At 38.1% G+C, this 12,125-nt stretch overlaps 1 protein-coding gene across 1 annotated transcript in view; it reads left to right on the top strand.

Moving 5' to 3' along the window:
* Nucleotides 1-12,125, top strand: part of PLCL1 (phospholipase C like 1 (inactive)) — a 355,718-nt gene that overhangs the window by 301,967 nt on the left and 41,626 nt on the right. Inside the window, exons 4-5 of the mRNA XM_060106925.1 lie at nt 7,811-7,886; nt 9,980-10,089. Of these exons, the coding sequence (XP_059962908.1) occupies nt 7,811-7,886; nt 9,980-10,089 (186 nt within the window). The remainder of the gene's footprint in view (nt 1-7,810; nt 7,887-9,979; nt 10,090-12,125) is intronic.

Below are 12,125 nucleotides of genomic sequence, written 5' to 3'. Positions count from 1 at the left end.
AAATGAAGACAGCCTAAGAGACTTCTGGGACAATATTAAATGCAACAACATTCGCATTATAGTGATCCCAGAAGGAGAAGAGAGAGAGAAAGGACTCGAGAAAATATTTGAAGAGATTATAGTCGAAAACTTCCCTAGCATGGGAAAGGAAATAGCCACCCAAGTCCAGGAAGCGCAGAGAGTCCCATACAGGATAACCCAAGGAGAAACACTCCGAGACACATAGTAATCAAATTGGCAAAAATTAAAGACAAAGAAAAATTATTGAAAGCAGCAAGGGAAAAATGACAAATAACATACAAGGGAACTTCCATAACATTAACAGTTGATTTCTCAGCAGAAACTCTACAAGCCAGAAGGGAGTGGCATGATATACTTAAAGTGATGAAAAGGAAGAACCTACAACAAGATTACTCTACCCAGCAAGGATCTCATTCAGATTCGATGGAGAAATCAAAAGCTTTACAGACAAGCAAAAGCAAAGAGAATTCAGCACCACCAAACCATCTCTACAACAAATGCTAGAGGAACTTCTCTAAGTAGGAAACACAAGAGAAGAAAATGACCTACAGAAACAAACCCCCCCCCAAATTAATAAAATTGTAATAGGAACATATATATCAATAATTACCTTAAATGTGAATGGATTAAATGCTCCAACCAAAAGACACAGGCTCACTGAATGGATACAAAAACAAGACCCATATATATGTTGTCTACAAGAGACCCACTTCAGACCTAGGGACACATTCAGACTGAAAGTGAGGGGATGGAAAAAGATATTCCATGCAAATGGAAATCAAAAGAAAGCTGGAGCAGCAATACTCATATCAGATAAAATAGACTTTAAACTAAAGCATGTTACAAGAGACAAGGAAGGACACTATGTAATGATCAAAGAATCAATCCAAGAGAAGATATAACAATTATAAATATATATGCACCCACATAGGAGCACCTCAGTACATATGGCAACTACTAACAGCGCTAAAAGAGGAAATCGACAGTAACACAATAATAGTGGGGGACTTTAACACCCCATTTACACCAATGGACAGATCATTCAAACAGAAAATTAATAAGGAAACACAAGGTTTAAATGACACAGTAGACCACATAGATTTAATTGATATTTATAGGACATTTCATCCAAAAACTGCAGATTACACTTTCTTCTCAAGTGTGCATGGAACATTCTCCAAGATAGATCATATCTTGGGTCACAAATCAAGCCTGAGTAAGTTTAAGATAATTGAAATCATGTCAAGCATCTTTTCTGACCACAACGCTATAAGATTAGAAATAAATTACAGGGAAAAAAAACGTAAAAAACACAAACACATGGAAGCTAAACAATACGTTACTAAATAACCAAGAGATCATGGAAGAAATCAAAGAGCAAGTCAAAAAATACCTAGAGACAAATGACAATGAAAACACGACAATCCAAAAACCTATGGGATGCAGCAAAAGCAGTTCTAAGAGGGATGTTTATAACAATACAATCCTACCTCAAGAAACAAGAAACATCTCAAGTAAAAAATCTAACATTACACCTAAAGGAGCTAGAGAAAGAAGAACAAACAAAACCCAAAGTTAGCAAAAGGAAAGAAATCATAAAGATTAGAGCAGAAATAAATGAAATAGAAATAAAGAAAAGGATAACAAAGATAAATAATATTAAAAGCTGGTTCTTTGAGAAGATAAACAAAATGATAAACCATTAGCCAGACTCATCAAGAAAAAGAGGGAGAAGAATCAAATCAATAAAATTAGAAATGAAACAGGGGAAGTTACAACAGACACCACAGAATTACATAGCATCATAAGAGACTACTACAAGCAGCTCTATGCCAATAAAATAGACAACCTGGAAGAAATGGACAAATTCTTAGAAAGGTATAACCTTCCAAGACTGGACCAGGAAGAAATAGAAAGTATGAACAGACAAATCACAAGTAATGAAATTGAAACCATGATTAAAAATCTTCCAACAAACAAATGTCCAGCACCAGATGGCTTCACAGGTGAATTCTATCAAACATTTAGAGAAGAGCTAATACCCCTCCTTCTCAAACTCTTCCAAAAAATTGCAGAGGAAGGAAAACTCCCAAAGTCATTCTATGAGGCCACCATCACCCTGATACCAAAACCAGACAAAGATACTATATAAAAAAAGAAAATTACAGACCAATATCACTGATGAATGCAGATGCAAAAATCCTCAACAAAATACCAGCAAACAGAATCCAACAACACATTGAAAGGATCATACACCATGATCAAGTGGGATTTATCCTAGTGATTCAAGGATTCTTCAATATATGCAAATCAATCAATGTGATACACCATATTAACAAATTGAAGAAGAAAAACCATATGATCCTCTCAGTAGATGCAGAAAAAGCTTTTGACAAAATTCAACACACATTTATGATAAAAACTCTTCAGAAAGTGGGCATAGAGGGAAGCTACTTCAACATAATAAAGGCCATATATGACAAACCCACAGCAAACATCATTCTCAATGGTGAAAAACTGAAAATGTTTTCTCTAATATCAGGAACAAGACAAGGATGTCCATTCTCAACACTATTGTTCAACATAGTTTTGGAAGTCCTAGCCATGGCAATCAGAGAAGAAAAAGAAATAAAAGGAATACAAATTGGAAAAGAAGAAATAAAACTGTCACTGTTTGCAGATGACATGATACTAAACAGAGAGAATCATAAAGATGCCAGCAGAAAACTACTAGAGATAATCAATGAATTTGGTAGAGTAGCAGGATACAAAATTAATGCACAGAAATCTCTTGCATTCCTATACACTAATGATGAAAAATCTGAAAAAGAAATTAAGGAAACCCTCCCATTTACCACTGCAACAAAAAGAATAAAATACCTAGGAATAAACCTACCTAGGGAGACAAAAGACCTGTATGCAGAAAACTATAAGACACTGATGAAAGAAATTAAAGATAATACAAACACATGGAGAGATATACCATGTTCTTGGATTTGAAGAATCAATATTGTGAAAATGACTCTACTACCCAAAGCAATCTACAGGTTCAATGCAATCCCTATCAACTTACCAATGGCATTTTTAACAGAAATAGACAAAAAAATCCTAAAATTTCTATGGAGACACAAAAGACCCCAAATAGCCAAAGCGGTCTTGAGGGAAAAAAACGGAGCTGGAGGAATCAGACTCCCTGACTTCAGACTATACTACAAAGCTACAGTAATCTGGTATGGTACTGGCACAAAAATAGAAATATAGATTAATGGAACAGGATAGAAAGCCCAGAGATAAACCCACACACTTATGGTCAACTAATCTATGACAAAGGAGGCAAAGATATACAATGGAGAAAAGACAGTCTCTTGAATAAGTGGTGCTAGGAAAACTGGACAGCTACATGTAAAAGAATGAAATTAGAACACTCCCTAACACCATACACAAAAATAAACTCAAAATGGATTAGAGACCTAAATGTAAGACCAGGCACTATAAAACTCTTAGAGGAAAACATAGGAAGAACACTCTTTGACATAAATCACAGCAAGATCTTCTTTGATCCACCTCCTAAAACAAATAAAAACAAATATATACAAATTGGACCTAATGAAACTTAAAAGCTTTTGCACAGCAAAAGAAATCATAAACAAAATGAAAAGACAACCCTCAGAATGGGAGAAAATATTTGCAAATGAATCATCAGACAAAGGATTAATCTCCAGCATTTACAAACAGCTCATGCAGCTCAATATTAAAAAAACAAACAACCCAATCCAAAAATGGGCAGAAGACCTAAATAGACATTTCTCCAAAGAAGACATACAGATGGCCAAGAAGCACATGAAAAGCCATTCAACATCACTAATTATTAGAGATATGCAAATCAAAACTACAGTGAGGTATCACCTCACACCAGTTAGAATGGACATCATCAGAAAATCTACAAGCAACAAATGCTGGAGAGGGTGTGGAGAAAAGGGTACCCTCTTGCGCTGTTGGTGGGAATGTAAATTGATACAGCCACTATGGAGAACAGTATGAAGTTTCCTTAAAGAACTAAAAATAGAATTACCATATGACCCAGCAATCCCACTACTGGGCATATACCCAGAGAAAACCATAACTGAAAAAACACATACACCCCAATGTTCATTGCAGCACTATTTACAATAGCCAGGTTATGGAAGCAACCTAAATGCCCATCGACAGACGAATGGATAAAGAAGAAGTGGTACATATATACAATGGAATATTACTCAGACATAAAAAAGAACGAAATTGGGTCATTTGTAGAGACGTGGATGCATCTAGAGACTGTCATACAGAGTGCAGTAAGTCAGAAAGAGAAAAACAAATATCGTATATGAATGCATATATGTGGAACCTAGAAAATGGTACAGATGAACCCGTTTGCAGAGCAGAAATTGAGACATAGATGTAGAGAAGAAACGTATGGACACCATGGGGGGAAAGCGGTGTGTGGTGGGGGTGGGGGTGGGATGAACTGGGAGATTGGGATTGACATGTATTCACTGATGTGTGTAAAATGGATGACTAATAAGGAAATAAACAAGTAAATAAACATTAAAAAAAAGAATATGTAAGGTTATAGAAAAATGGAGAACCTAGGAAAAAAGACTAGAGACAAAAAGAAAGATTGGATTTCAAAAAAGACAATGATGGGTTTGAGCAGGGATCTGATGTGTACATGTGTGGGTAATTAATACTAGAAAAAATAAGTATCACAAAATAAGACAAGGAAAAGGTGATATCGATGGATAGATATGAAAATGGATAAATGAATCCGGGGATATAAAGTGGGGTCAACTGCTGAACTGGCAAGAATGAGAACTGAGAATTGGCCAGGGGGTAGTCTGTGATGAGGCCAAACTTTGGGGTTCTCAGTGGAGTCCCGCAAGAGTCAAAGCAATGAGCATGGGCTAGTGTTTTAAGGAAAGATTGATGAGGACAACCACTTGAAGGCCAATAGAGTATTTTGTTATTGTTTTTATTTGCTTACTCTAAGGTAGGAGATGTTGTATGGAAAAGGGAAAAAGCAGGGGAGAGGTAGAAATTGTAGATGAATAAATAAGGGGTCATTAGCAATGGGTTCCTGAAGGGAAGAGGGAAAGGTGAGATTGGAAGTTGAGGTAGAAGAGTTAGCCTTGGTGAAGATCACACTTCCTTCTCAGGTTCTCACGAAAAGGCTGTGGCATTTTTGGATATAGGAAGTATATTCCTTTTGTACTCAACACTGAGGAGATATTTAGTAAAATACTGCAAAAAAAAAAAAGCTGGCCACAAATCAATAGAGTTTCTTTTCTTTTTTTTAAAATCAGATAATGGTATCATATGTTCTCCACAGAGAGCAAAACCAAGAGAAATGAATGTCTGTCAAGATATTATCAAAGGAAATTACCAATGCTGTCCCTTTTTGGAGTTTTTCTTGAAAAGGACATATTTGAACCTGGTTGAAATAGATTGATTACCTCATGGCCTCATGTTATTACTGATGGGCTGGGTCAGGTGACTTTGGAAAGCTACATTTCAGGCTCAAAAGACTGAATGTGTGAAGGCATGGCCAGGCTAGACAAAATCAGAGGGTGCTATTTTTTCATGAAAATAAATGGATGCCAGGAAACCGGGATTTTAATTCCCGTTTGATCACTAATTAGTTCCATTTTTTGGACAAGGATTTTAACTCTTATAAATCTTAGTTTCCTTTTCCACAAAATTAAGGATGTGATCCTGATAGCTAAGATTCTCTTAGCCTTAAAAATAAAATGATTCTAAAATTGTGCAGTATATTGGCTATTTTGCTCATGGTAAAGTCACAGAATGTGTTTGTGCTTTATGAATGTTTCCCTTGCTTGAATTTTATGAAAACATTTTGTATGCTATCTGATTAATTGGAACATCTGATAACTTTGAAAGTATTATAAAAACTCAACTGATGCTGCATGGGTAGATGCTAAACTTAGCATCTTTCTAAACTTAGAAAAGACTAAATCAGATTCCCTTCATATTAAATCTTTCTTTGCCTGTAAGTTTCCTTCACTTGGAAGCTGCAGTAACTCAGGCTACACGTAACCATTTGAGAAATTGTTATTCAGAAGCATTCCACTTCCTCTTGGGAGTTGGAAGAGTTAATGCAGTTAAAAAGTTTGACGCAGCTTAGACCTTCTTGGGTGTCTAGTTTTATGGTTTTAATAGTCACTTTAGCCCTCCAAATAAGTCACTTCAAACTATCATTTTAGGCAGAAAATATCAGTAATTGAAGTTTGGTTGAATTAATTATCATGTGTCATTTAATCATTTGAGTAGACTTCTGTACTAGACTATGAACTCCATGGAGATAGAAATGTGTCTGTTTTTGCTCATCCATGTATCATACCCCTTGTAGTTACTACAGTGCTTACACATAGTGCCTGCTGAGTAGATATTTGTTAAATGAATGAATGATTTGATTTTACTTCTATAGAGTTGTTAGGCACTAAAAATTCATGATTCAAATGTTCTTTTCCATTTGAAGATTTGTAGTCATAAACCACTTTATATTTGAAAGTGATTGTATAAAACTACAATCTTGTACAACAGCACTTAATTTTGAAGAATGTCTTACTCAAGACTTTTTATGTCCACTTTGGATTCTGCCTTGAACTCTCTTCAGATTATTGAGCCAGACAGATAAAACATGGAATAGTCAGATTAAAAGGGACAACATTTATTAGGAGTAGAAGAGTGGCTGGAAATTCAGGAAGTGTTTGCCTATTGGTGCCTTTCTTTCTTTCTTTTTTTTTTTTTGCGTTATGTGGGCCTCTCACTGTTGTGGCCTCTCCCGTTGTGGAGTACAGGCTCTGGACGCACAGGTTCAGCGGCCATGGCTCACAGGCCCAACTGCTCCACGGCATGTGGGATCCTCCCGGACCGGGGCACGAACCCGTGTCCTCTGCATCGGCAGGTGGACCCTCAACCACTGCACCACCAGGGAAGCCCTGGTGCCTTTCTTTAGTCATTTCGAAAGAAGGGCCCCAATCCCTTGTCTTTCTGATCACAACTTCTTTACCTACTCTCATCTTCCCCCTTCTTCACATACAGATCTCTCTTTTCTTCATCTCTCCAACAGCTGTCCTATTTTCCCTACTTCACTCAGTATATTAATTACTTCTTGGTCTTTTTTCTTTCTACCCAAATGTGGAGGGCAGGGACACCATTTCAGTATTGTTGCCTACAAGCTCTGTGGAATTGCTGGTGAATATGACCCACAGTTCATTCTTGCCAATGGAGCTGGAGCCCTTCTCGACGAAGGACCAGGACTCCACCATCTTTGCGCCACTTAAATCCAATTTGCCGACTTCACCGATGTGTCCTGTAGTTCTTTACCTCATCACTAGGTGATTCCCTGTTCTGATATCTCATTGCTGTTGTTCCAGTACCACTTGCCTTGATGTTGCAGTAACTTTGGGGCAAGGGGATAAAATAAGAAGTGTTCATGAATGTGATCTGGGACTTAGAGAGTGTGTATGCATTTATTCAACAGTTATTGATTTGGCACCCGTGGTGTGCCAGGCATATTACATAAGTGGAGCAACCATAACGTAGGTGACTCTAGCTGGTGTTAGAGTGGATGGGGCTTGGAGCAGAGATCATCCTTCCCTCTCCCATCTCTTGTGGTTATGGCCAGGGTGCCCCATTACTGGCAGTTTCATGTGGGTCTTTATGTTGTCTTTCCAATGTGCCAGTTTAAGGATTTCTGACAACCACCTTTTTAATGCTTATTTTGTGACAGATGATCCAAGAGAGCCGGTTTCTCATAGAAATGGCAGACACAGTCCAGGAAAAGATCGTGCAGTGTCAGAAAGCAGGTAACCTTCCCCCCTTGCCCCCCTTTCGTTTAGAAACCATGATGATGATTTTTGGCAGACTTTTAAAGTTTAACTATACTTTGAGTTACACTGAAGCCTTTGTTTAGTACAGAAGAGATCTACATGATAGTAGGTAGGTGGTCTGTGTGTATATAGAGGGGGTATCTGAAGATGTCTAGAAAGGTGAGGGTTTCTGAATTTACTTTTGTGATTTGGGAACCGATCAAAGCCTTTTATTACTGATATGGAAACTGTGGTTTCACATTGCCCCTTAAGAAACACTTTATTTTTATAGTTTGAACCATAATCTTGTTAACCTTCTAGGCATTTGCCTCATTTACTTGTCCTCATTTTAGATTTGTTCCTTCTTTAAAGGTGGGATGGGTTACATGTCTCTGATGGCACATTGCTGTGTTTATTTATTTTCACTTCATCCACACCCCAGTACTTTTATCTCTCTTGGATCCATGTTCTCCCTGATCCACACACACAGACATTAGTGACTGCAGTAAGGAAGGTGACACTGACAGTTGCTTGATATATATGCATCTGATACACTAAGCACATATGCTATGTTATTTAGTCCTCATAACAACTCTGCAATGTAGTCATCATTATACCCAATCTAGAGATGAGGCATCTGAGATTCTGAGAGATTGAGCAAATTACCCCAAATCCCATATCAACACGTGGTCGAGGTGACCTTTGAACCCAGACCAAACTTTGAAAATGGTGCTCTTTGCTACTGATCTGGAGGCTTAAATGTTTCCGTTGACAGGAAGCATGAAAATAATAACAATACAAAATACTTATATTATGCTCCTATGTACCATGCACTACTTTGAGAGTTTTGTATGTATTGTCTCATTTAATCTTCACACAATTCCATGAGGTCAATACTCTTGTTATCACCATTGCACCATTGAGGAGATTTAATGGCAGAGAGTTTCAGGGATTCGCTCATGCTCACGCAGCTAGTCAGTGGTAGAGCCAGAGTGTAGGTCTGGGCTCTGCAGTCATGCTCTCACTATGTACTGAGCTTGTGATGTTAGCACCAGGAAAGTTAATGTGGTTTTAGGCTGCATTAATACAAGCCTAGTCACTAGAACTAGGAAGGTGGTGGTAAAACCCTACGTCATGTGGGCAACTTCAATCCCATTTTGAGAACGATGTTCCTGGATGTCATCCTTAAAGAGAAATTATAATAAGCTGAAACATGTTAGAATGTTTAATCTGGAGAAGGGAAAACTCTAGTAGACTTTATCCAACATCTTTCTTCAAATATTTAAAGGGCTGTACTGTGGAACAGAGATTAGACCTTGTTGTTCTGAGGCTAGCTAGCACCAAGGAGTAGAAGTTTCAGGGAGAGAGACTGGTTTGATATCAGTCACAGCTTTCCAAAGATGGAATGAGCTTTCCAGAAGAAAGTGTGATTCCCATCTCTGAGGTGCTAAGACAAAGGCTGGAGAGACAGATGATGGTGATGTTTTTTATAGTATTCAAGCTTGGGGGAATGGTTTAGCTAAAAATAATTTTAAGGCCATTCCCAAATCTGACACATTTGGGTGTTTCCAGGAATGCTATTTTAAAAAAGCTTTTTATTTTTACTCAACATTTACTAATTACCATTGTTATCTATGTGGGCTCCAGGCCTACTGTCAAGCCATATGGATGATTCATAAGGCAAAGTAAGATATGTGCATCCTTCACATATGGTAGCCATTCACACATTACACCATTTTATATAAAAACCAGGCAGAGAACAAACAAGATGGATGCCACCTGTTGGAAGAATTTGCTTCGTAACTTCTCATGTCTTTGTCTATGCTTCTTAACTTCTCATGTCTTTGTCTATGGCCCCTTGCTGTTTAAAATCTAATTTAATCTAATGCATTGATTATTTTTAGTTTCCCTTTAAGGATAGCCATTTGGTGGTGATGAACAGAATGAGAAGGAAAATTCAGTTTTGGGATTTAGAAATTATGAGAAGGACAGAAATGGGAAATTATAGTCTTACTGATAATATTTTCACAATAAAATGCCTATTTTTCTGAAATTTATACAAATAATTCTCTTATGTTCTCTTTTTAAAGGGATGGAGTTCCATGAGGAACTTCATAATCTGGGGGCAAAAGAAGGCTTGAAAGGAAGAAAACTCAACAAAGCAACTGAGAGCTTTGCTTGGAACATTACAGTACTGAAGGTAAATGAAGTACTCAGGTGCCCCTTTGTCTTTATTTTTCTCCTCATCTCTCCAATGTGTAGAGAAGCGTCAGTGGGTAAATACGGTGACTTGAATTTTTAATTAACACTTGACCTAATTAATTTGTGCTCTAAGTGATGGGAGATGCATACTGGGATTCACACATGTTTTGCCATAATAGGACAATGAGTTTTGTGGTGGAGGCAGAAGACAGCACGACCTAATTCTATTACCTGGTGTTTGTGTGTGTGTGGTTTACTCATACTTCTAGTCAAGTCAATATGGCTGTTCTGGTTTGTGGAAAGAATAACACAAAATGTTGCTGGAGAAAGATCCAACACAAGTGACTAGGAAAAGCTTTAAACTACAGAATATCTGGAGCCATTTAGGATTATTTGATTTTAGGAAGAGTCTCTATGAATACATTTATTTTTGCAAAAATTTTGGAAGTCAGTTTTTTGAGATTATGATTTGCTCCACTGAAAATTAATTTTAGGACTTCGAAGTAAAGACGCCACTTTTCATATTTTGTTACATGAATGGACAAATGATTTAGGCAGTTGGAATAACTTATTCTTAGTAGTGTGATGGAGAAAAACAGCTACAAACAAAATTAATAATTGCTGACATTTAAAGAACACTGATGCGCCAGGCGCTGTTTTACAAGGTTTATATGAATTAACATTTTAATACTTTTATTAACTCAATAATGTTATTATTCTCATTTTAAAAGTGAGAAAACCAAGGCACTGAAAACTTATGTATATTACCCAAGGTCACTCAGCTAGTAAACGGTGGAGCTGGAGTTTGAACCTAGGCAGTTGGCTCCAGAGCCTGCTCTACAGAGAGATACTGCACATGTTTATGTGAAAGTGCTAGGTGAACTGTAATACATATCACAAATGTTTATTGAAAATTCAGTCCACAAATATTTGTTAAGCTCCTACTATGTACTGGGCTCTCTGCTATGCATTGGGAACCCATGAAGAACAAAAACAATACAGACCCTGACCTCGTGAGTTAACAGTCTAGGGGCAGGAGGTGGGGTGGGGGAAAATAGGTGTCATTTGCTTAAGAGGCAGGAACTATAGCGTTAATATAAAGAGGAGCTTGTTTTATAATACCTGAGTACAACATGGCAGTGTGAGTCCTGATACAGACACTTTCTGTTCAGCGTGTTTTTTGTTTTTTGTTTTTTTTTTCGGTACGCGGGCCTTTCACTGTTGTGGCCTCTCCCGTTGCGGAGCACAGGGTCTGGACGCGCAGGCTCAGCGGCCATGGCTCATGGGCGCAGCCGCTCCGCGGCATGTGGGATCTTCCCGGACCGGGGCACGAACCCGTGTACCCTGCATCGGCAGGCAGACCCAACCACTGCGCCACCAGGGAAGCCCTGTTCAGCGTATTTTTATGTGGGCTCATTAATGTGCTGATCACTGAGAAAGGAGCTACAGACACAAATAACAAAAAAGTAATACCTGGGCCTCCAGAACTAGTCTACTAGGGGAGACAGACATGTGACTAATAGCAGCCATTGATTATTCAACACTTCACGTGTGACAAGCACCCATGACTAAGTAGTTTATGTATGTTTCCTCCTTTCCTCTTCACAACAACTGTGTGACATTGCAGCAACTCATGCTGACCCTGATATGACCCTCTCCATCTCACAGATGAGGAAATTGAGGCTCAGGAAGGTTTTAGTTTCTTACCTTCAGCTAGTAGATGGCAGAACTGAGATACTATATCATGCCCATCGTTCTAACCACTACCCTGTCCTCCTGCCTCCTGAAAGACTCAATCCATGTGACTGAGTCCAGGAAGCCTAGTACAGGGGTGAGGGCACAGGCTCTGGGTGCAGACTGCCTGATAGCTGTGAGGCTTTGGCCAAGTTATGTAGTCTCTCTGAGGGTGATAATAATACCTACACCCCAGGTTTTATAAGAATGAAATGAGATAATACATATAAAAATATCTAAGTCATAGTGCACAAAACTTGACATTATATCTATACCTATACTATTATTGTACATATACGC

This window comes from Mesoplodon densirostris, chromosome 8 (genome assembly GCF_025265405.1).
Source record: "Mesoplodon densirostris isolate mMesDen1 chromosome 8, mMesDen1 primary haplotype, whole genome shotgun sequence".
Lineage (NCBI taxonomy): Eukaryota > Metazoa > Chordata > Mammalia > Artiodactyla > Ziphiidae > Mesoplodon > Mesoplodon densirostris.
The sequence above is the reverse complement of the archived record's forward strand: the minus strand, read 5'-3'. Positions and strand labels throughout refer to the sequence as shown.